The sequence below is a fragment of the Candoia aspera genome, chromosome 1 (assembly GCF_035149785.1).
Source record: "Candoia aspera isolate rCanAsp1 chromosome 1, rCanAsp1.hap2, whole genome shotgun sequence".
Classification (NCBI taxonomy): Eukaryota; Metazoa; Chordata; class Lepidosauria; order Squamata; family Boidae; genus Candoia; species Candoia aspera.
In genome coordinates, this window is record NC_086153.1 from 209,422,582 (window position 1) to 209,449,210 (window position 26,629).

General features: G+C 35.8%; 1 protein-coding gene across 1 annotated transcript in view; it reads left to right on the forward strand.

Annotated features, from left to right (window-relative positions):
* LRP1B (LDL receptor related protein 1B) overlaps positions 1-26,629 on the forward strand; it is a 707,094-nt gene that overhangs the window by 417,709 nt on the left and 262,756 nt on the right. Inside the window, exons 19-24 of the mRNA XM_063307533.1 lie at positions 725-841; positions 7,737-7,817; positions 11,097-11,264; positions 20,501-20,683; positions 23,743-23,943; positions 24,981-25,226. Of these exons, the coding sequence (XP_063163603.1) occupies positions 725-841; positions 7,737-7,817; positions 11,097-11,264; positions 20,501-20,683; positions 23,743-23,943; positions 24,981-25,226 (996 nt within the window). The remainder of the gene's footprint in view (positions 1-724; positions 842-7,736; positions 7,818-11,096; positions 11,265-20,500; positions 20,684-23,742; positions 23,944-24,980; positions 25,227-26,629) is intronic.

The window sequence follows — 26,629 nt, forward strand, 5'->3', positions numbered from 1 at the left end:
AACAACAAAAAGGGTTTTCCTTGAACTGAAGTCATCCCCTACTGATTTCATACCCTTGTAGTTTTCTTTGCAATAATATGGGAGTGGTTGCTCTTGTATTCTTCTAGGATTTTTTTTTTTAAAAATTAGTTCTCAGTCCATCCTACATCCATGGGATTCCTTAGTAATCTTTTAGTCAAGTCCTAATCCGGGCTGGTCTTACTTACCTTTCCAGCCCAGAGAAATGACAAGCCGAGTACTGTGTCTTGCTATTGATAAGTCATTTATTAGTAATACTCCCCACATAAAATAGAGGACTTCTTTAAACTATATATAAAGCTAACTTTTCTGTAAAAACAAATGTCCAGCTGATGATTCTACTACTGTACCCTTATTTGTTTTTAATTCACTTTTATTTCTTTAGTGTGTTTATAATATTTGAGTCTATGTGTGTGTGTGTAGAGAGAGAAAGAGAAAGAAAGGAATTGGATTGAAATGACATTTTAATGTTGACATTTTAATAAATGTTCTAAAATTTTAAAAAATGGAATTGTCTTTATTCAATATATATATCCAGTATATGAATATATATGTATATTTGACATGGCATTTAAACCAAGTTCTAGCATATAAAATTACAATAAAACTTACAGTGTATGGCATATGTATATGGGAAACATGAATGACTCAAGCAGATTTTATCTGACCTCCATTCTGTAACTTTAATATCAATTTATTATTCAAGCAAGAACATGTCAAGCGGATCAGTTTTCCTGTGGGAATGGACGCTGTATTCCAAGTTCATGGTTGTGTGATCAAGAGGATGATTGTGGTGATCAGTCAGATGAAACAGCATCTTGTGGTAAGTAGAATCACAGATTTTATAAATAGAATGTTTGATTCATATAAGAAATTGATTTGTAATTTGATAATTACCTATGACAGGTCATTTATTGCCAAGTTCTTCTGTTGTCTTACATAATAAACTTCTCTAGGAATGAGTTTCATATTTCCAGTATTTAGATAACAAATTATTAGATAACTAGGTTATATAAATTCTTCCACAAAATAAATCTATCTTTCTTTTCTGTGATTTCATATTTATTCATTTGTTTGTTTGTTTCTTGGATGAACCAAGTACTTGACAAAATATATAAATCAAACACTTGTGATATAAAAAGATTTTCTTCAAAATAGATTAAAATGCAATTGTGATATTGAGAAGAAACAATTCGGAAAGCTCTTTATTTCTCCCCTCTAGAGACTAAACTTTCTTTTAAAAAAAGAACAACAGAAAAGGATAATGTCTGTCTTCCTCATGCACTTATAATTTTGTTTCATTGGTTAGTTTAGCATAATATAATAAAGCTGGGGGAGCAGGAATTATTAGAAATAACTAATTTTTAGCAAATGATGAAGGTGGTGCTTGGGAATTAAGGAAGAATAGATAAAGTATTCTGAAATGAATGTCAGAAGAACTGGAACATTTCAGAAACATAATGAAACTTGTCTCCTGTTGCTAGGAAGAATTTCATTTGAAAAGAATACAAAGTCAGTTGCAGACAGGAGGAGAAGGATATGAGAAAAGGAAAAGATTAGAAGTACACTAATTATCACAAAAGTGCATGATCCACTCTGCATACGCTTTTGATAATGGCTCTGTTGTGTGCAAGTTCTGTGAACAAATCTGTGTCTATATTTATATAAACGAGAACTCAGTGAGTTCATTATATTTATTAATAAATATTCATAGTGAATGTTTTTATTAATTATAAAAGTAATTCATAGATGGTAGCACAACTCTTTAAAATCATTGTAGGTCAATCAGAATGCTTCTAGACCATGTTAGAAGTTTGCAACCAAACTGCTATAATACTATCTTTTGTGGCAATGCCCATTTATTTATTAATTTCTGCTAAAAGGTTTTGAGGAAACTGGAAAAAATAACATTTGATAATTAAATCTCATATAGCCTTACTGTCTAAAACACGTAGTTCATTTTTCTTTAATTTATTGGTTGTCAGATATGGTATTACAAAACATGAGATCAATGGTATTTAGAAATGTTGGCTATTCATTTATTCATTGCCAAGAGTTGACAGAGTGGATGGTATAAAAAGTTCGTACAATAAAATAAAACTAAATGAAATAATAACGCTAAATAATCTGGTTTGTGATGTATAGAAGAAGCCAAATCTGGAACTAATATAACCTGCTGCTACCAATTTCTGGAAAGGGTTTGTGTCTGTAAAGCTAAGGAATTAATATGTCTTCTTATTGCAAAACCAGAATGAATCTTCCTGTTATGATTTCTGTACTGAGTAGCTGTATAAACTTGCTTGCGTGTAGATCTTGCTGGAAATCAATATGCTTCTGAAAATTTTGGTGACTGTAGACTCCCTTTGGCATGAAAACTACAGTACTCTGGCTTCTGCAATGTGACCAGTCACTAGCCACAGATGGGGTCAGTTAATCTTCCCTCCTTAGCAAGCTCAGCTGCACTGAGTTCAGTAGGAAAGAGAAATTGATATGCGCATAAATATGCATGTAATGTTACCTACCATCCTGAACTACATGGTGCTCTTGGAGCCAAAAAATAACTAAGTTGTTTCACAAATAATATGCGTGTGGCCACTCTGCTGCAGCAAAACAATGTACTATTCAGCTGTTATGATCACTCTTCTGATACCCAAGTCTAGACTCTTTTTAGTTCTTCCTTTGTCCCACCTCTTTTGATTATCTCGTCTCTTACACACACAGTGCTGACAGAAGAGGCATGGCTATGGATTTAGTTCTTACTGTAGAAGAGCTAGTGTGATTTACCTCAGGATCTATAACGTCACCAGAAATTCTAAATTCAGGTTCTTAGCTTTGTTATGGGAAACGGACTGACTCTTATTAATGACAATCTAAATTAAGTACCCTTTACAACATGTTTGGCTTATTTCTATCCTCAAAAGAAATCTAAACTTAATAAGATAAAGTCACTGAGTTGCGTACATCTTAACATGTAATGTTCACATACCATAAAAGTGAAAAAAAAAATGCTACTATGGCCATAAAAACTATCTACACCTCTAATTTAGGAAGAGAAATACAGCAGGATTAAAAAGATTAAAAGCACTGTCAAATGGTCTCTGATCCTTTTCAAACTGATTTTCAGGCTTTTATCAGCTACCATTGCATCACACCTTGTGAAAACTGGCAATTAAGCTATATTTTCTTTATATATATATTTGAAAAAATAAGGTACTTATTCTGATGAGTCATGCTTTTTGAGGCTCCCTCTGTTAAAGGCTAAGCATTCTCTCTCTATATAAAATAATTTATTACACTTGTATGCATCTGATAAAAGATGGCAAGTATGATCCCTCACCAAAGGCCTGAGTGAAGAGCCAGGTCTTCACAGTGATTCTAAACAGCCGCAGAGTGGGGGCCTTCCGGATCTCAAGCAGGAACCCAGTTCCACAGGGCAAGTGCTGCTACATAGCCATAGCCATTCTGCAGTATAGTCACTAGCCACAGATGAGGTCTGTTAATCCTCCACTTGAAGCTTCTAGAGGTCTTCAAGGGCAGCCCCATACACACACACACACGCACACACACATACACACACGCACACACTATATGCATTAGCAAATTAACCCTGTTTTATTAATAGGAAAGAAAAACCTAAATGATATCAATGCATAACTGATACTTCTGCTTTTGACATTTTTTAAATGAAAAAATCTAATACTGCCTTGTGTCAAACTGTAAGAATACTTGCACCTGTCATATTTCCTTCTTTTCCAGTCTTTTTTCCTTCTTTTCTTCTCTATAACACACAATACAGCTTAGCTATCTTTCCCTGGTTCCCGAGATATTTCCCTTGGTGCTCATCAATCTGTATAGTTCACAGAATTTTTAAAAGAACATTTAATTAAACAGCAGATAATAAATGGCAGACAGACGTGTTCCAAAGCAAAGCACCAACCTCAACTGTGATATAGAGTCCCCCTTTTGGGGGAGATGGGTGGTAGCAAAATTTGAATAATAAATAAATAAATATACATTTTCTAGAATGCTTCTGGCTTCCACATATTGTAGATCACAGAAGTACAGTATTTTTAGAAAAAAAATTTAAAAATGTTGTTTGGGTGTGTGGAAGGACACACACCCCACTCCCTTTTTGGCCCTCCCCCATCATCAGGATGACACAGCTGCCAATCAAACAGCAGTGTTGGGAGGAAGCAGGGAGGAGAAGGGAAGACAAGATGGCTGCCTGGGAGCTCTGCAGCCACAGGCCTCATGAGGAAGCGGCTGCATAAACAGAGTCAAAGGATTCAAATAAAGAGGCAAACTAAATAGATAGACAGGCCTGATGAGAAAGAGGCAACCAGAAAGGAGGCAGCAGCTGAGAAAACTGGGGAGAGAGAGGAAGGTGTTTATTTCCTTCCCTCAGAACTGGTGTGAGGGAAAAAAAAAAAGAGCCTTTTCCCTCAGAGGTAGCAAAAATTTGGAAGATGAGGAGAAGAGTCAAGAAGGCTAGCCAGGAACAACAAGTGGAAAAGGTAAAAGACTGTGACAGCACAAAAATAGAAAAGAGAAACTAAATAAGATAAAAGAAAGATTGAACTCTGTAGAAAAAGGAGTATGGCTCTGTAGACAGTGACAATAGAGATATACAGGGACTGAGACTACAGATACATAGAAGTCAGCAATAAACAAATATAGAAGAGAAAGATATGAGAATATAGTGAAATTGGACTTTCAAGAATATGGTGTAGATAAAAAGCTTATAGAAAATAGATAGTTAAAATAGAACATTGTTTTATTATTAAGATTATTTTCTGAACTAGTTGAAGGCAATTATAATTTACAATTCCCTTTTTAAAAATTATTTGCAAGCTTTCCTTTTGTAAATTTCCCCCCAGCTACTGAAGGGAGATACAAAAACGAACCAACTGTCCAGGTTTCCAGTGCTTTGTGTCTATCGAGTCTTGGTCAATCTGATTATTGGTGGTTAAAACAAAAAAAGAACCCATGATAGGGTATATTTCAGTGCTTTATTTGGGAATGCTTCTTCTTCCTAGAAACAAAAGAAAGGAAAAGGAAGGTAGAGTGGTAGGGGATCATCTTAATGGCTGGAGAAGTTGAGAGGGACCAACTTCACCAGTATGCTTTGTGATAAATGGGTATTTTGTGACTGTTCTATGCTGGCCTTAGCATTATGTGACTACCCATTATATGTTCCCAAAGTTCCAAAAATGCCAGCTGGTTAAAAAAAAAAGATTGGGGAATGATGGAAAAGAAGCTATATTTGATCCAGAGGTAAAATTGACAGTAGTTTGTAATTTCTGTCTCCATTAGTTGGGATAGGCTAAACTTTCTGAATTCATGTCCCAGTCCAGTAATTCTAGTACAGGATTTAAAATTAGGAATCTTCTGTATCATAGCTCGTACTGGAGAGAGAGAGAGGGAGAGGGAGAGAGAGAACATTGCAAATTATTGTATATTTTCTAGGCAATGAACAACTGTTCTTCAGAACTGGAATTCTGTCAAATGCACTTTAGTTCTAAAAGTGTGTGTGTGTGTATAAATAATAGCTTTACTATCTAAACTCAACATTTGTGACCTTTCAAAATATATATTTAGTATATTTTGATTACATGAATAGAATGATTATGTATTAAATCAGTCCACCATAAACATATTTGAAAATTATTGGTTTTTCAGTAGAACATGACCTTCAAGCAGTTTCAATAACTGACACTGAACATTTGTTTACTGTTTTATTTTTCTTCAATTATAGCTAAATTAATGCAGAAAATCCAAGCACATTGTCCTATTCTTCTATGGTCTGCTTTCCTGAAAAATGGGTTTTGCCATATTAATCTTATTTTGAGCCCAATATAGGTAATAGTATGCTGTTATTCTGGGCTAAGCACCATTTTTGGACTGGTGGGTATATTTGGAATTTTGACAGCATACCACGCTTGGGCATTCACCGAAAGGTCACTAGGGGGATACATAACCAGTCATAAAGCATAGAGGTTATACCATACATCACCCTAACCCTCACCTCCCAAAGGCTTTAGCTTCTCCAGCTTATCTTTGTCTTGGGAATGGGCAGCTACTCACCATTTTATTTTCTAAGAATGTTTGTAGGCCTTATGTGAGGCTCAGAGGCAGCCTTGGGAATAAAAATGATGATGGAAGCTAGTAGCTTCCTATGTATGGAGTTATTTGTATTAACTAAAATAATTGGTAAAAATTCAGAGTGGAAAGTGAACTTGGTGTATACCAAGGGAAGTATCTGCTGACCCCTTAGGACATCTGAACATTATGATGCATAGTCACAGGTGACTGTTCCTAACCACAGTGATGCAAAAGTGATAGAATATGTGTTGTGATATGACAGCATAAGTTCTGTCCTTTCATATTTGTACTGTGATGTTGCACATGTACATAAAGGGTGGAGTTTGTATAGTGGCACAATGATACACACATTTCTTCACACGCACACCTGCGACCCCAGATGTCTTTGTGCTTAGCCTGGTTCATTTCCATTAGCGCTGTTCACAGAGGCTTCCTAACTTTCCACTGCATTGTAATTGTTTTTTATCAATACTTCTCAGTGTATAAGCAGATGTGGAGAAATAAGTTTGATTCTTACATAATTTAATAACTGTTTGTAACTGATTAGCATGGTGCAGAAGTCCAAATTCTAAGGACAACATTAGATTTGAAGTGTGTGTGGGCATGCAGGCAGCAGTGGTCAGGATTATATAAAACCAAATGTGTAATTTCCCAGGACTATGCACCAGCCAAGTCCACGCAGCTTCTTCAAAGCATTCCTGACAAATGTTCCAAGGATGCTCTGCACAGTTCAAATCATAGTTAAATCTGATCTCTGCACTACCATATTGCTACCACTGTTTCTCACATTCACAAAATTATACTTTCCTCACATGATTGGTACCAGTTAGTGTTCAGGGACTCTGAGCTCTTCCTGTCCCTTGATCACTAGAATATTTTCAGGAAGGAGGTAGGGTTCTGATAGGTCATTGTTGATACTTATTTCTTTTTACCCATGGGATAATTGGAGGTCAGTATTCCCATGGCAAAAACAAGATGACACTAAATTCCCCCAGTGGCTTTGGAAATCTTTCTTGTGTCCACTTTCATTCTGAGCTTAACATGAAGTATCATGATACCACAGTGATGATTTGACTTCTTTATTATGATGCTATTTCTGTTTTTAGTTTCCTTCTTAATACTGAATTTAATTTGGTTTTTTTAATGCACAAACCACAATAATAGTTCTTTGTGGTAATAGCTGTAAAACATTCTTTGAGAATCACACCATTGACCCAAAGGGGCACCAAATCACTGCAGACTATGATGCACTTACAATTCCTGTGATATTTTCATGACTTAGGATTCTGCATATTTTTACTGTACCCCTTGTAAAGGCAACTCCTACCAGGAATATCTGAAATTTATTTAAAGTAACAGTTTAGGAACCTGTGTTATCAAATACATTTGTGCCTAATGTTTTAGCAAAATATTTGTACTCATTTTCTTTCAATATATCTTATATTTATATACACATTATGTTACATTCATGCACACACTTTTTTTTCTCTTTCAGATAACATAATATGTAATCAATACAGCTAGCAATGCAATAACAGTTCTTTCTGAGAATTTATGAAATAATAGATGCTGGTATACTGTAGTAAATACATTAAATTCTTTTTGTTTCCTTGCAGAATTCCCAACCTGTGATCCACTGGTTCATTTTATATGTAATAATGGAAGATGTATTAGTAGCAAGTGGCATTGTGATACAGGTAAGAATCAATGGTTCAGCTCTAGTCACAACATTTCTGCCTAACTTTCAGGGAGCTTATTCAGCTTCCCTGTACCATAGCCAACCCTGAAGTGGCTTAGGCTGGAAGTTTCATGTGGTGGTGGGAGTTAGCTTTCATGTTACATGTTACCTGTTATGTTTCATGTAACATGTTCTATGTTAGGACCCAATCCACTATATATATACTAGGAGTGAGCAAAATTCATTTGATTAAATCTTATAAAAGTGACCCCGTGTTTTGAAGATAAATATTTACTAAAGCATTTACTGATTAATCATGTGAGTATAATGCATAGGTGTCCTAACAGTCAGGAACCACGCTGAGACGAGGAATAGGTCTCTAGTGTTTATTACTGCTACATAAGACAGAAAATCCTAACAAACTAAAGAAGCATGGGAAAACCCAGACAGATAAACCCCAAAAGTCAAGGCGGGTCTGTTCTGTGTCTCTTTGAATGGCTGCTTAACTCCTCAGTACTACGCATGTTTTTTCCCCCCTGGATAGGGGCTCCATCCTGCTCACCATCAGTGCTCATGACAATAGGGTTATCTTACTGATTTCTGACTGTCCACTTCTCCTTGAAGAAGGTATGGGACAGAATGCTCTTTAAACCATGATGCCTCCTATCAATTAAAATATTTTTGATATTATGTATGCTGTTTGTGTATCTATATATATAAGCCTGATTACTTATTGCTTATATCATTTATTTAACTTTTTTCTCTATACTTCTATATTTACACACACACACACACACACACACACACACTGATGGTGGAGCTTAACTGACCTGTGCTAGTCAGCCTCCCATTATTACTATCTCATAGATTACAATATATTGAATGAAAATCTGTATGCCCAGAATGCCCCAAACCACAAATTAAAATAAAACAGCATTTATTTTACTTAACAGAACAGGGATTCACAAATAATATATATATGGATACATAAAAATAATAACTGAAATGCCTATTGTTGCATCATACATACATGGGTTTGTATCACTAAAGATAAAGATTGTAGAACATTCCCACATTCAATGTTTTGACAGGACCATGCCTCCTACTGTGTGACACATGCTAGGACCACCATTCCTCTTATATCAGCACAGTAGCAGCATCCAGTGGAGTATATTCCACCTTTGTTGCCTCAGGTATTGTCAAGCATGTAATACTTAAAATATCTTAAATCTGTTTCCTGGACCTTTCTTCACTCTGTTGTTTTGGTTCTGGCTATACAAATATTTCATCACAGTTTTGCTCCCTGCAAGGCCTTCAAGCCTCCTTGATCATATTCTTTAAGTGTACAACTCACCTCATGTTTTAACTCTAGCTGAGAAGCCGAACATTTACTTGGCCCCCATTCTTTTGTCTAAAGCTAGTTGCAGAATATAATAGAAAAGGAATGGAAGCTAATGACACTGATGGATATATAGCTGTGTTTAATTAAAAATAAGTCATACTGAAAATCAGGGCTGGCACAAATGATTTGACTGCCTGGGAAGGAGTAACAAACGGTGCCCTCCCCTAGTCATGCAGCATAATACAAAAGCTGTGAATGTTGTATTAAACTTGCCCTTTGGGGGTATGAGCCAGATCTGCCAAATTCTTTGGCATTGCAAGAGGGAATTGATTACTCTAGTTCCATGAAGTAAGCTTGCTATTCTCTCATATGTGTGAGACACACAGGATATTTGTTGTTGTTTTATTTATTTTACGGTATTTGAAAACTGCTCCAACTAAAAAGACACAACAAGGAGAAAAACAACACATAATCATTCCCATAAAAAGCATAATAATACAAAAATTAACAGTAATAATCAACACAGATGGTTGTTCAAAACCTCACTACAAGCCAAGGTTTCAGGGAAATAAAATTATTTTAAGGGCCTTCCAGAATGCAATAAGGGTTGGGGATAGATATACCTCTGCGGGCAGGTTTTCACAGTTAGGAGGCCATTACCAAGAGTTCTGGGCTTGGAACCCATACACCTCTTACCTTATGCTTATAGGTACTCTGGATCTTCAAATGACCATCTCTACCGTCACATATCCATTCTTCCAACCCCCACTAAGGTTGTCTATTTTTCTTTGAGGTACTGTGTCAGCACTAGAATAGTGCTGGTGTTTGCATTTTTTTTTTCCAGGACAGCATGCACAGCAGGAGACACTGCCTCAACACTCAGTTTTGGAATGTTTTATAAAGAGGTGCAAATTGGATGAACACATAGGTAATCACCCAAAAAACCACAATAACAGAGGGGCAGTCCTTTGTTACTTTCTAAGATGAGCTCATTGACCATCTGGAAACAAAGACTAAGTTTAACAGAAAATGAAACAAACATAGGCATATTCATAAATGAACTATAGACCACTCCTCCCACACTTGGACCGTTTTAGATTCTTTCGCCACTTGGACTTTTTATCTTTACTTTTATTTATATTATTTATTATTGTATTTTTATACTGTGTATTTTATTATTGTTGTTTTTAATCAATTGTTGTAAACTGCCCAGAGTCCCCCGATGGGAGGAGATGGGCGGGAACAAATTAAATAAACAAATAAATAAATTCCCACCTTCATCCTGAATATTAGACAAGATTTCCAGGAAGCACAGGTGAAGAGCTTCTGTGCAATGTCTTTTATATCTTGTATAACACTATCCAGTGTAAGATTCTGTTTGCTGCACAGGTATTGAGTTCTCAATTTATTATAATTATTAATTATCTGGTGAGATATTGTTTTTGTTAATCATATTCATTACCCTCTCTCTTGGCTATCATAGTCTGTCATCATGGTCTGCCATTAGGTCAACCGTAACTTCTGTTTTTAAGACTATTCTAGATGTTCTGGGGCAGAGGCCAATTTGGCTTACAATCTGAATAATACATAGAGGTCAGCAAATAGTCTCTAGACAAATCCACAAGAATTTACTATTTTGAATTATATCTTCTGAGCAAAGTATCTTGCTCATTTGTTTCCTTTGCCACAATTAAAAAATATACTAATATGTTTTGGTGAATGCGACCTCATTGTTACAATCCCATTTAAAATCTATATACTCTCTGTACCTTCACCATCATACAAATCTTACTTTGCTGAGCATATATTAAGTCCATTCTTGAACAGATAGTGGAATATGAAGTGAGGCTTTACAAAACTGAAGGAAATACAAAACTGAATCTATTCTGCTGTCTGCTTATTTATTGAATACAAGAATACATAGGGCCTGAATAAAATACCTGCACATTTTTACAGATAATGACTGTGGTGATGGGAGTGATGAACTGGGCTGTCTTCATTCATGTTTTGACAACCAGTTCAGGTGCTCTACTGGCCGGTGCATTCCAGGTCACTGGGCTTGTGATGGAGACAATGACTGTGGAGACTTCAGTGATGAAACTAAACCAAATTGCACCAAGGAAGGTCAGTTTTTTATATTCTCCTCCCAACTTCTAGTAAAATGATTATGAATGCACTGTCAAACTAAATAATTGTCAGGTCCATGTTTTCATGTCACAGTGCTTGCACAGGGGACCTTTCACCTTTCACCTTTTTCAAGATGATGCATATACATACCTTTTTCCCTACTGAATTATGGCATTTGTGTAAAATATGTACGTAACAATAAGTGGTACATGTAGGTATATGTATGCTTGTGTATGTGTGTGTGTATATGTGTGTATGTGTAAGTATGTATGTACTAATACACACAGAGAGACATACTGTGTGTGTATATATGTGTGTGTATGTGTGTGTGTGTATGTACTATACACACACACACATACTCTTTGTGTGTCTGTGTGTGTGTGTGTGTTTGTCATGTATATAGAAAACATGTCAGAGAATATGTTTTAGGATAATAGGGGAGAGATGGGCAGTGAATAAATTTATAAAATAAAAATAAATAAATAAATACTACTTTTTGACCATAGTAAAAAAATAATTCACTCTAGGTCTAATACACAGAGAGTGAGCTGTGCACTACAGGCAGCTGTTGTTTTTTTTTTTGATAGTAATGAAAGGGAAGCATGCTGGTAGTTTCTCAGTTTATGATGAGATATTGTATTTTACTGTCTGGAAGAGGGAAAAATACTTTTGTACTTGTATGCATGATGATGGGGTGAATGTAGACAAATCATTTGAGCCAGTCATGATTTTTAGTATGCTTTAGTTCACTAAAACAATGTATCAGTGCAGAGTTTCAAAGGTGTTGTTTGTAATATTAACATCTATTATTAAATAAAAAGCAGAGGAAAAGAATATTCTGCTATAATATTTTAAAGACATGACAAAAAGGGCAAAAATAATAATATGCTGCAATCTAAGAGGCAAAGTGAAGAATTCAGCTCATATTAGGACATTAAAATATAGTTTCCTTCAACCTGCTTGGACTGAACGTGCATATGGTGTACTAATACCAATCAAAGAGAATATCTGTAGCTCAGGGTGGAGTCCTTGGTGCTCTCTGAGCCTGGTTGTTTTCTTGTTTTCTAGCAGATGTGTACTAATACAGGTGTACTAATACAGGTGTTCAACAATAGTCTGGGTACTAAAATAAATTATCAGTCTGAAAAAAAAAAAAAAACAGCCCATATTGCATATTTTGATATAGCAGTCTCTGTACTAATGATGACCCCAACTAGTATTTGCTACAGATTCTTTACTTCATATCATTTGTTCAAGCAGAATTTGAATTATGAAAATATACCAAAGCACTGGATTTTTTTATAATATTCTTTGTGTCAGACAAGTTATCAGATATACAGTATTTCAACAATGGTTTCAACACTTTGAAATGTGGTAAATGAACATTTTGCTCAGCTTAACACTTTTCAAAGCTTTCATTCAAAAAGAAATATGTCTGAGATCCATCAGAATAAGTACAACCTCTGAAAAGAAAACAGGAGCCTCTTCCTTTTCTCCTTCTTGCAGTCAGTTGTATATTTGATTCTTAATCACTTTGTGGTTAAAGGTTTTGAATGATCATGCTTACACTGAAGGGAACCTTAAAATGTTTTCAGTAACTTGCAACACTTACGTATATAAACAATATTAGTAAGACAGAGAAAGCATGCAGTGCATGGCTTCCAGAATTCTTTACCAGCAGTGGCCGTAAGAGGTGTCTGTATTTTCTTCTGTGTTACAAAGCAACATGCTCTCCCTGTGGACTAATTCTGTTTCTGTGTGTGTGTGTGTGTGTGTGAGAGAGAGAGAGAGAGAGAGAGAGAGAGAGAGAGAGAGAGAGAGAGGGTCTAATCAGGGAGGTGCACATGGCTTGCTTCTGTGTGGGCTTGTATACATTTCTGTTCTCCCCTTAAGCGTTTTTGGGGGTATGCATGATCTGAGAGATCTGGGGTAGGCTGCGTATGCTCTACTCAGGATCACATGCCCAGGAAGGAAAGAGGGAAGGGACTAAGAATGGAGAAGTTGGCACCATTTACCTAACTTCCCCCTCCCCCCACCCTTGGGATGAATTGGAGGATTTTTACTGGATTCTTTGTTCTCCATAGTCACTGGCTGGGTCCACTTCCTTTTTGAACTTGCAGGTTCTTCCACACACCAAACTGTTCTTGTTTTGTTATGTTTTCTGAGAGCTATTCTGCTTATGCTCATACAGACAGACTTCTAGATCCATTGCATAATTTCTTTCCAATATTCCATTGCTTTGGAAAGAATAAAGATGCAATCCTGTGCATGCTTGCTTAGAAGTTAAGTCCTATTATTTTCAGCGCAATTTACACTCTAGTAAGCATGAGCAGATTTCAATACTTACTTTGTTGTTTCAGTTCAGAAATGTAAATGGTCATTGTACAATGCAATCCTGATTCAGTAGCGTCCATTTCATTGAAGGTTTCATGTATCAGTAGCAATTTTCAATAGCTGAAAATTTTCAATAATGAAAATCCTTTAATTAAATGAAATCACTGTATTACACAATTGTAGCCTAACACCACAGATAATTTTTTCCCATTGTGTTTTCTGTAGGAGAAAACTCTAGATAGACTTAAAATATAACACATTTTTTCCTTGTCGTTTTCTCTCATGCTGATACTTTTAATAACATTTGAATGTCTCATTAAATATTAATAACAACAACGTAAACTGTCCACCAATAAGTATTTATCCACAGTCTATATTTTTACTTGGTGTTAAACCACCATAAGCATCTTGTTTAGAAAGCAGTTTTACAACTCTGTAAAACTAAGTTCACCATATATACCTTCATACAATTCAATATGCACTATGGAAAGAAGAAACATAAATATTCCTCTCCTAGGTATATAACAGTATTTATGTTTCTTCTTTCCATTTCAAATGGAACTATACCATAAGCACAGAAGAGACATGAGTAATATTTGGAGCTTTGGACTAGGTCGGGATTGGCAATGTGCGATCCTCCAAATGTTATTGACTGAAAGTTCCTTTATTCCTCATCACCATGGGGATCCATAGAAGAGGCAAGGGGATAGATCAGGTCATATGCTTCATGATATTATCACACAAATGACATAAACTGAATCAATTGCTAAAGTAACATCAGGATTCATATGATGTTACTGTGGCTTCTTATAGATACCAATGCTCATCATTTGTCACGCTAAGACTGATGGGAGTCAGCATTCTACCTAGTCTATGGTCTGATTAACAGACTTCATACATCTACAAATTTTTAAAACTAAAATTGATTCAAGTAACAGAAGAGAAAGAAAGAGAAATGAGGCAATGGTGTGCTAATGACAACTGCACAATGATATTTCATTATTCAGGAGAAAAGGTGCAGAAGCTGAGGACTTTGATGAGCAGTGGAGGAAAAACGTAAGAGACAACAAGCCAGGGCTTTTGTTTCTTAAGACCATAATGATTATGTCATCTACCAGATTGCCAAAATACTTATGATGATGATCTACCCTCCTCCTGCCTTTTTTTTTTTTTTGGTTATTTGGGCATGTGAAAAAGGCAACAGCAAAGCACTGATGTATTTCTGCCAAGAAAAAAGAAAAAAACATGGATATACAGTATAAATAAGTCAAGTCACCCAGAAGTCAAGCTTGACTCAAGAGACACTGTATTACTTAAGTTCTACATTTATTTGTGGCAGAAGATATAGGAGATCAAACAGTGACGAAAATAAACTGAAGATGCATTTTAACTTACCTTTTTAAGGAACACTTAATGTATTTTATGAACATACTGGACAAATTATGAACATTTATAATTTGAGGCAAATGGTCACTTTTTAATATCCTAAGAGTCTTTTGCTACTATTTACTGGACTTTACAATTTGAACCAATGCAATCACAAATAACAGTATGGGACTGCAGTCCTACTGATCTCAGTAAAGGTATATTACACTATGCATTGTTGCTCTTTGTGAGAGGAAGGAAGGTATACACCTTCCTTATATATTGTCATTATAAGCTTGTACCCTTCAGTATTTACTACTACTCCTGTGCTGATGAGAAAAAATTATATCTGTCAGTTATCTAGTATTTGTTAGAAACACAAGAAATAGAGTGGCAATTCTTAGTGGAAGAACAAATCAAAACAAAATGTATCATCCTTGAAGCTACATAAGACCCTACTGAAAAATTAGGAGACAAAAAGATGTCTAAAACTAAGTTTCCAGGAGAGGGAACTGTTTTCATAAAAAGAATTGCAGTCCTGAAAGAAGAGAAAGAGATGCAATGGAGGAGGAAGGAGTATTAGGTATGTTCGCTACCTTGGGTTATTTATAAAAATAATAAAGGTGGGATAAAAATCAAATAAATAAATAAATAGGAGATTTGTGACAAGCGCACTTGAAAGTTGTATGAAGTGCATGAAAAGTTTTGAGAGGAATAATGAATAATCGAAGTATTTTATAATATATAATATATAATTATGTAATTATAATCTCATTACAATTTTCTTGGACTAGAGGCAGATGTTTCTTACATGCTAATATGTCTGGAACATAAAATTTGAATTCTGTATTGGTATATGTAGTCTTCAGGCCACTTACTGTGAACCTGTGAAATTCCATACATATATTCATCCTTGCTTTCAAATTTAGTGGTATAATTTCTTTGAAAGAGGATTGACCAAAAATAGTCCCAAAGTAACATCACAGATTCAAAGAGAACTAGGAGCAATTACAGAGTAAACCTTGTGAAAACTACATTTATGGTATTATGTATTTTTGTAAAATAGCCATAAGTAGCCTTGGAGTTCTTTCAGTCTATGAACAACATTTCAAAAGATTGCTTCAGTCCAACAATTTCCTGATTTTCTCAGGACCAAGAGACTGATTAAAAGAAATGAGCAATTAAAAAGTATGTTTCCTTTTTTAAAGTAATAGTTTGCAAATATCACAGAAAAAAAGAAACATTTCATGTCCTGAATGATGATACATTGAATTTAATATTATTTGCATTGTGAAAATATGAGACCTGTATGGAAATGGATTAGGTAATTTAATTTGAGGTTCCAATTTGAGCATGAACTGCCTTCAGGGTTTTATCTTTAATTAGTATAATGAAATGATCTCTGTATAGGTAATTTCTGCCCAGTAGATGCTTATCTGCACGAATTGCAAAAAAAAAAGTTTGGTTTTGTTTAAGCAAAACGGTAAAGAGATAACAATTCAAAATGGATATATTAAGCTTTTCTAAAACCAAACTAACAGACATAAATAAATATATTTTGAACTGATACCTGTCTGCTCAATGAACCCTGCAGAGTCATTTAGGCTTTCAGTGTTTCACTTAACTGTGTGGCTATCTATGCAACTGCTGTAAATTGCAATGTCAGGATTCTGTTTTATTTAGTTTTTGCAGAGAGCAATAAGTTTTTATTTTGTTCCACTAAGTGGATTGCAAAAGGCATAATTGCTTTCATAGCTCATTCTGAGAGGTCATGACCTGTACCAAATAATGGAGCAAAAGGAAGTCACTATTACCCATTTGGATTCTCCAATTTCTTGGATATATTCATTTTCCAGAACAACTTTTTCACAGTAAAGCTTAGCAGCCAACTTTGCTTTGGGAAGCTCCACAGCAAGGCATAAGAGTTGGATTCCTTTACAGCAAGCTAGAGTTGAAGATGTTACTCAGTACAGGCAGTCCTCGCTTAACTACCATAATTGGAACCGGAATTTCTGTCAGTATGCAAAGCAGTCATTAGGTGAAATATCACATGACTGCTCCACTTAGCAGTGGTAGTTCTGGTAGTCCCAGTTGTGGTTGTTAGGCAAGGACCTCACGCTTCTCCTGCCCTGCACATACCGCTGGCTCCATCCCATTGCCTCCTCCCTAGCTGGTCCCAGCAAGCTCCCCAGCTGGTCCCGGCAAGACGAGGCTCCACCATCCTGCTGCACTCACCATGTGAATCCCAGGGCCACACCCTTGCCCAACACCTGGATCCTGGGCCAGCAGTTGGAGGAAGAAGATGGCAAAGGTCAGCTGGGAACAGCCATGGAATTGGGGTAGATGGCAGTGGCAGAGTGCAGGGTGGCCAAAAGGTCAGAGATGGGGGGAAGATAGGCAGGTTGGGTGAGTTGAAGCACAAGCTACAGCAGTAAAAATGGACCAGTTGTCAAATGCCTGAATTTTGCTCATGTGACCATGGGGGCACTGCAACAACCGTAACTTCAAGGACTAGTCATAACTACTACGCATTCAGCACAAACAGTTGCTGAATGAGTGGTCATTAAGCGAGGACTACCTATAGTGTGGTTGGTGAGGCTCCCTGAAATAAAAATCCTTTGGATTTATTTGGTCTTCTAGAGATTATTACCCTTACATAAGAAGTCTAAGTCTAGTCTGCTGCTTTAGCAGAGGTACAGGTAGTCCTCATTTAGTGACTGATTTGTTTAGCAACCATTCACAGTTACAAAAGTGATGAAAAAGTAACTTTACTATATATATATATATATATATATATATATATATATATGATTTTGATTACAATAGTAAAAACTAATATAAACTAAATGTAAAGAAAGAAAAGAGAATAGAATAAAAAGTACAAGAAAAAAGAAAAAGAAAGAAGAAAGTAAAAAAGAAAGAATATGAAAAAGAAAATATATATATAAAGAAGTGACTTCCAACCTTCCTTACAACAAGTATAGACAAATTTAGTAACTCTCCACCCCCTATAAGGCTACAAAAAGATATATCTTCATCTCATATCCCTTCCCTTATCTATAAGCAAATCCATAAAACATCAACTTTTCAATCCTTGTGTCAGCAAAAAATCCATGAAGGGTTGCCAGAGCTTTGCAAAAAAATGTCTTATTTTAACCTTGATCAAATAAACCAACTTTATATTCATTCCTTTTACTTCTAACAGTCTTAATATTTAGTTCATTCAAATATTGTCATAGGATTTGATTTCTCTTTATCCCATTGCACAGATTTCTTCAAGGGTTTAACAAGTGTTTTTTGTAGATCCAATAAGAAAACATTTTCCAGGCCATTTTCTTCGTTTGTCATTTCTATTTCCCCTTTAATTTTAAATTTTGAAACTTCAGTTTCTTTTGTATATCCAATAAAGCATCCTTTGCCAAATCATTCTTTTGGCCTGTCATTTGTAATTCCACTTTTGATACTTTCTCTGTCTTGTCAGACAAAATTTGCTCCATATCTGTCATTCCCTCATTAACATCTTTTGGACATAGTCTATCCATAGAGTCAGACATCATTACTTACACTTTGATATTGTAGCTGCTAATTTCTGTCTCCATTCTTCAAAGTTCTCCTTTAATATTTTCAACGTTATGACATGTTTTTTCCCCTTCTAATTAGAATCTTTAGTCCCCACTTGTGTCCAGTTTCTAGAATCATAAAGTCTTTTATCTTTGTTATAACTTACAATAACCTAAGATAGCCAAAGTAAATCTGGTTCCCATGAGAAGCTATTTATGTCTTATAGTTAGTTCCAAAATCTTATAGTAAAAGTCAGTATTCTAAATTTATCTGGACCCTTAATCTGTTTATAACTTTCTTAGATCAAAATCTTACTTTTTGCTGTTTATTTCAAATTTTTAAAGTTCTTAAGCTTATAATTATTTTTTATTTTGTTCAGAGTTAAACTCACCTGGTGACTTTTCAAACTTGTCATTCCAAAGGTCTCTAATAGCTGTAAGATAATTAACAAGCACTTTCCAAAAGTGATTAGAAACCTAACTTGCAAACTTAGTGTCCTTTAAAAGGCTGTGCCGTAGTTGCGAGCAAGATGGCTAATCCCTTCATCTCCCTGCACTCAAACCCATGAAAGACTGCTGAACTGTAGTCTCCTCGTGAGCTGTCAGGAGCACATGTGGGTGATCTCCAATCTTCTCCTTGTCTGGAGAGGTTCTGAAGAACCGGTCTACCCACCAGTTCTTCAGTCTTTGCCATGATTGTCGACTCCACTTTTGCTGACATATCTTCAGCTTACCATGCCTCCCCTGGTAGTCCATAAAAAGTAACTTTACAACCAATTCTAGCATTTATGACCTTCACAGGTCTGTAAAGCAAAGGACAGCTGAAGTAAGACTATAAGCACAGGTGGAGTTTCACTTAACAACCACTCCACTTAATGACCGAGTTGCCAGTTCCAATTGTGGTTGCTAAATGAGGACCACCTGAACCTCCTGTTTTCAGTCATGCTGGATATTGCTGGAAGTTAATGAAGGCAGGTAAATGAAAATAACCTGCAAAGAGAAGGTACCTATTATCATTTGGAAGCTGGAAGACCTCTGAGGTACAGATGCAAGGCTTTTTATAAGTTTCTTTTTGGCCCAGAATCCTCCAAAAAGAGAATTCAAGTCCACAGTTTTTTTCGTCTTTTCTAGAAGGTCTAAGAGTGGAAATTGGATCTTCACACATTTACAATTTGGTATTAGATCAAGATATATCAGAAAATCTATGGTCCTGTCTTGCTGCTTTTGTCAGGAAATATGTTTTATTCTTTTTTTCCCCCCCATAGGCTGAGACTATGTCTTTCATTATCTGTGATTTTGTCACAGGGTGGGGGGACCTGTTCTTCTACATTTATTCCATATAAATGTTTACTCAGTCTGTGAATGTCCCTTTGGTCAAATAACAAGTTATAATTTGATAGTTCAGATGGTTAAAATGGATATATCCACTGTATTTCTTCAATAGTTCCAATTATATTTCTCCAGTTTGAACCAGTGAAATTCACACTGGTTCAAACCTATGAACAGTGTGTAAAATAAACTTACTCATTTTAACTGACAAGTATATGCTTTTTTCCAGAATAATCCATATGTAAACTGCTGCTTTGAAGGATGTATTGGCTCTGTTCACACGATTGAATACAATGGTCATATATGTAGTTAGTGGGAAAATGTCAATTACTGGGAATCTGTTTAAGACAAAAGCGACAATGTTCATAATCTATTCTGTAAAAAAAATAATAACTATATTTACCTCCTTGTATGTTAATGTGCAATTGTATCCGTATAATAAAAACATGGTTCTGCTTAAGAAGAATATGATTGATTCTTCTCTATGTAATCAAAATGTGTTTCTCTATAAGAAGTGTATGATTCTGAATAGCATTTCCTTGACTGTACCCAAGGAGTGAGTAATTGAAAAGTGTTGGAAAGGGCACAAATTATCAAAACATTTTGGTAACTAATTCTGTATTACCATTTTTTTTTTAATGTTAGAGATAGCCTTTCTTGGGAGATGCAGGGGGAAAGAATTTCAATGCTACCCAGATGGAAACTGCATTCCTGAGCTCTGGCGCTGTGATGGAGAAAAGGACTGTGAAGATGGCAGTGATGAAAAGAGTTGTAATGGAACTATACGGCCATGTGATGACAAAACAAAGTTTTCCTGCAAGGCCACAGGTACTAAAGAGTAACAGTGTATGCAAAGTTAAAACACTTTTTTATTGTTTACATTAAAAAAATGTAAACAATACAACTTTCTTCAGTACATAAGGGCAGAGACTGAAAAAGCTGCTTAGAATCTCCCTTTTAAAAATGAGGTGGGAAAGCAGCGATCAGAAGTAAAAGAGTGCTGAGTTGGGAAAGCGTTTCTTCTCTGTACCCCTTCTGTCCTTAGGCTTTTCTGAAATTTAGCAAGATATATGTGTTTAGGGAATTTCAGAGGGAAAGAAACTTCACTAAAAATAAAATCCTGTGGCCTTTCTTCATTTGGCTTTGAAACAGCCCTGACATAGTTGAAATAGCTGGGGTTTTGACATGCTGTAGACTTATGGAACGAATTAAGCTGTAGCCCAAACTTGTATAGTTTAGGCTTATTTAGAAAACTCTGTTCAGGGGCTTCCTATCTTGCCAATATCCTTTGCCCAACAGACAGAAGAACTCTAGCTTTGTCTGATATGCTACTTTCATCATTTTTAAAAGGGAGATTCTAAGCAGCTTTTTCCATCTCTGCCCGTGTGCTGAAGAAAGTTGTATTAGTTGTTCATATCCTTCTTCATTGCCTCTTTTATTTGGCACGTGCCTTAATTATACTTCTATTAACCATCTGCCCTAGAAATTCAAAAAAGAAGACTTTATCCTATTCCTTTTAGTTGATAAGTCAGTGGGTGATTTCCAGAGAGTTGCAAAATTCTGCTTAATTGCCATTGCAGAGTAATATAGATGCCATCAGAGTTTTAATTTTATTATATTAAGCTTAACGTTCTAGAACAATGTATGTTATGTGATTACTGATTGTAAAAAAAAAAACAAATTAATTAAAATTAATCCCTAGAAATAGATTAAGTTATATCAAGACATTAAGAACCATGGTGGGACTGTATTGGGAAATGTCAGTAGCGAAATAAAACATCTAGATCAATTGGTCACTATCTAAAGTGAAGATAATAGTTATGTTGTTGGGTTTATTTTCATTATGTGTGGTACATTCTGAACCCCAACAACTTGGCAACTCAATTACTGAAGTGCTATCATGATTTATCTTGGATATACTCTGTAAGAAAAAAATGAGTTTAATAAATGCATATAACTTAATAAGTATGGGAAATTGCTTATTTATATCAGCACATACACATGCACATTTATTGTTCAGTTTAAAGAGCTATAAATAAAACTTAATACAATACCATATTCCTTAATGAATATATTTCTATGATGTCTGTCAAACCTGTAATAAGATGATGATGATTCTCCACATCTAGCTACCAAACATATTAAACTATAGCATGGTATAGCTAGCACACTAACCATCAATTGACATTTGACATGAAATCTTTGTCAAAGCTTTGTCCAAGGCCTTGGGTTTACTTGGTGGAAAAAAGACACATTTTTTTGGTTCATTTCAAGGTCCTGTCAACAAGCCACCCGCAGATTTCAGATATCTCTATGAGATCAAAAGGTATAACTTTTAAGAGCAGGCATGTTCCTTCCTTCTCCGCCTCAGTATATGATAGGAAACATAATTACATAATCCACTTGAATGACATTGTTTGGTAGACTGACATCTCTTTCAACAGAGCCTTTAATTTGCAAAATTTATCTGTGATGTTGGATGCCAGGGTGGATTGGTGATTGACAGTTTTAGCGGTCTTATGAGCCTGTTTTTATATAAAGGTGTTTCAAACCATTGGGAGTCCTTGTGGAATCAGTGGTACATACTGTAAATAGTATGTGTTACTTAGCATACCAATATTGCACAACGTTTTGATTTGAAAGTTAATAGTCATTAATAAATTAATAGAAATATACCTTCCACCCTTTACCTCTATTGCTCTTAATTTAGTACTTGGAATGACTTAGGTAAAGGTAAAGGTTTCCCTCGACGTAAAGTCCAGTCGTGTCCGACTCTAGGGGGCGGTGCTCATCTCCGTTTCTAAGCCTTAGAGCCGGCGTTGTCCGTAGACACTTCCGGGTCATGTGGCCAGCATGATGACACGGAACGCCGTTACCTTCCCGCCGAAGTGGTACCTATTGATCTACTCACATTTGCATGTTTTCGAACTGCTAGGTGAGCAGGAGCTGGGACTAGCAACGGGAGCTCACCCCGCCGCGCGGTTTCGAACTGCCGACCTTCCAATCGGCAGCTCAGCGGTTTAACCCGCAGCGCCACCACGTCCCTTGGAATGACTTAAAAAGAAAAAAAAATACTCAGCTGCATAGAGGACAATTTGAACATATCTTTTAGAATATGAGTAAGAACATTCTGAAACAAGGCTCTGAGACTATTAGAGTTTCTAATAGATCAGTAATCCACCATTAAGCAACTGCTTCCTTTTCCTTCGCTAGCTCCTTCTAGAGCCAAAAGTCAATATGACACATCCTCAAACTAGAATCTCATAATTAGATCAAATGTAGTATATGTCAATTAACTGGTTTTTTCTGGTACATGTTCTTCTCAATGTTGAAAATAGATATGCCTATTGAATTTGTTGGTTCAGATGCAAAATATTTCCTTCTTTTTTTTAATAAGTATTTACCAAAGTCCATAAATTTTCCCATAAAATGGCTAGAAAGATTGATTTTTAAAAGAGAAAGAAATCAAAATCATTAGGTATAGCTCTCTTGTCATATTATACACATTATGCATAAAAGAAGAAATAATTTATTTTAATTTATTTTATTCTTTTATTTTCCCCAAAGAAAGCGCAGTTCTCCATACCCAAAATAAAAATTCCACAAAACTTTCAAAAGATCCACATTTAATTTTTTTTTTTACAGTCTCATTACAGCTGTTTCCAAAATATACATCTTCTCTATGAAGTAAGGAATTGGGAAATGGCTTATGTTGCTTCATTTTTAAAAGAGATCAGTGGTGAGTTTGGGGTGGTGATAGAAAAAATTATAGGCCACTGCTTGAAGTTCTTTGTATAGAAAATGGTATCATTAAAGATAACATATGAAAGAATGATTAGCCTTGCTAAGAAAAGGAATCAATATGTTTATTTTCTCTTTTTTTCAAGGGAGATGCATTAGCAAAGCTTGGCTGTGTGATGGAGACATTGATTGTGAGGATCAGTCTGATGAAGATAATTGTGAAGGCTATATGTGTGGTCCACCAAAATATCCATGTGCTAATGACACTTCCATCTGTCTGCAGCCTGAAAAACTCTGCAATGGGATAAGAGATTGCCCCGATGGATCAGATGAAGATGATCTTTGTGGTAATTATACTTGATCAAATGCACATCTATAAAATACGTAAGAAAAAATAATGGTCCCTAGATATAACATAATCTTTACTTCTCCCTCCCCAGCCCCACTACATCTCCTATGTAAATTTTAATATGGTTTGAGGTTCTTTGAATTTTCCTCATCACATCCTTGTATGGTTGAAATTAATGCTATGCTGAAAAATCATTCTGCTTTAATTTTGTCCATTTGTGAAAAAAAAGCAAATTCAAAGTAGAAAAATCCTAAATGTTTATATACCAAACTTCTGATTAGAATTCAAGGTCTGGATGAAGTCATTTATGTTTCTGGTGGCCAACAGAGTCCTCTTCTCTTCTCTTCTCTTCTCTTCTCTTCTCTTCTCTTCTCTTCTCTTCTCTTCTCTTCTGACACCCATTCCTGAAATATATTACTTCTTGTGAAAGAAACAAAAAAGCCTGCCTCTTACACATGGAATAACAACACAGCCCTAATTTATCTGGCTTTACTTGAAAGTTTCTAAAATTTATTGTATTAAATGTATAATTTTCCTCTTTCCTATATTGGATGTTGAAAGATTCAGGCTGTGACTCTGATGATTCCCAGATTTTTTCATACAGATGAAAAACATAAAGTGGACACAAAATATATGGAACGTAATGTGGAGGGGCAGATGTTAGTCGTCCCTTCTGACATACACACAATTACAAGATTGTTATATAGTACTTATATGCAAAATCTGTCATGCTCTATATTTTATGCAGTATATTGCTTACTTGCCCTAATAAATTTTATTTCTATTATTCCAGCTCATGAAATCTTCCAACTTGCCTTTTATTACCCTATTTTTAAACTTACAGACTTTATTATTTATACATGTGAACTGATTGCCAAAGAATTCTATGGTTCTGAAATGTACCTTTTATGCAGCAGTCTTCTAAAACTAATCTTCTAAAATATGTCTGTGCTAATAGATTAAATTTTCGTTTATGTTTGAGAAACACATTTCCCCCCTTTAAAAAAATAATAATAATTACTATTCTTATTTCAGAAGAATGTTCACTTAACAATGGTGGGTGCAGCCACCAGTGTTCAGTAGTTCCTGGAGGCAGGATTGTGTGCTCATGCCCCCCAGGATTGTACTTAAATTCAGACAATAAGACCTGTGAATATGTAGATTATTGCACCAAACACCAGAAGTGCAGCCAAGTATGTGAACAGCATAAAAATGCTGTTAAGTGCTCCTGTTATGAAGGTTGGAAACTCAGTAAAGATGGCGAAAGCTGTGTTAATATTGGTAAGTTGACATTTACTAGTCTATTCACTACTACAAAGTGCCTCTTATGAAAATTTCACTGGGTCAAAATGATCCATTTACTCTGGAGAAGCAGGAGGAGTCCTTGGTTGTTTAGCTTTAACTCTTCTGTTCCAGATGCTTCACAGTTTGTTTCCACTTAGAAGACTTACATAACAGTTGTGAACGTTGTATAAGGTATTATGCAACTCAGAACTTGGTGATACTGAGCTGTATCTTTATGAATGTATTTTATGTACTTCTTTGTTTACTTTATTAAGATAAAATTAACCTACACCATCAGATGTTATTTCATAAGATAAATTCCATTGAAAGACAAATTTAGAAAACATTTTTCCAAAATTTGGATTAAAAATATCAAGGTATACTGTATATATGAAAGTGTTTATAGAAGCCAAATATACAAACTACATGCCAACAAATTAATCCCTTCTTATACTATTTCTCTGAAAGTGTACCTGATTTTTTGTTGTTTATTCGTTTAGTCGCTTCCGACTCTTCGTGACTTCATGGACCAGCCCACGCCAGAGCTTCCTGTCGGTCGTCAACACCCCCAGCTCCCTCAGGGACGATTCCGTCACCTCTAGAATATCATCCATCCACCTTGCCCTTGGTCGGCCCCTCTTCCTTTTGCCTTCCACTCTCCCTAGCATCAGCATCTTCTCCAGGGTGTCCTGTCTTCTCATTATGTGGCCAAAGTATTTCAGTTTGGCCTTTAATATCATTCCCTCAAGTGAGCAGTCTGGCTTTATTTCCTGGAGGATGGACTGGTTTGATCTTCTGGCAGTCCAAGGCACTCTCAGAATTTTCCTCCAACACCACAGTTCAAAAGCATCTATCTTCCTTCGCTCAGCCTTCCTTATGGTCCAGCTCTCGCAGCCATATGTTACTACGGGGAACACCATTGCTTTAACTATGCGGACCTTTGTTGTCAGTGTGATGTCTCTGCTCTTAACTATTTTATCGAGATTTTTCATTGCTCTTCTTCCAAGGAGTAAGCGTCTTCTGATTTCCTGACTGCAGTCAGCATCTGCAGTAATCTTCGCACCTAGGAATACAAAGTCTTTCACTGCTTCTACATTTTCTCCCTCTATTTGCCAGTTATCAATCAAGCTGGTTGCCATAATCTTGGTTTTTTTGAGGTTTAGCTGCAAACCAGCTTTTGCACTTTCTTCTTTCACCTTCATCATAAGGCTCCTCAGTTCCTCTTCGCTTTCAGCCATCAAAGTGGTATCATCTGCATATCTGAGATTGTTAATGTTTCTTCCAGAGATTTTAACTCCAGCCTTGGATTCCTCAAGGCCAGCTTGTCGCATGATGTGTTCTGCGTACAAGTTGAATAGGTAGGGTGAGAGGATACAGCCCTGCCGTACTCCTTTCCCAAT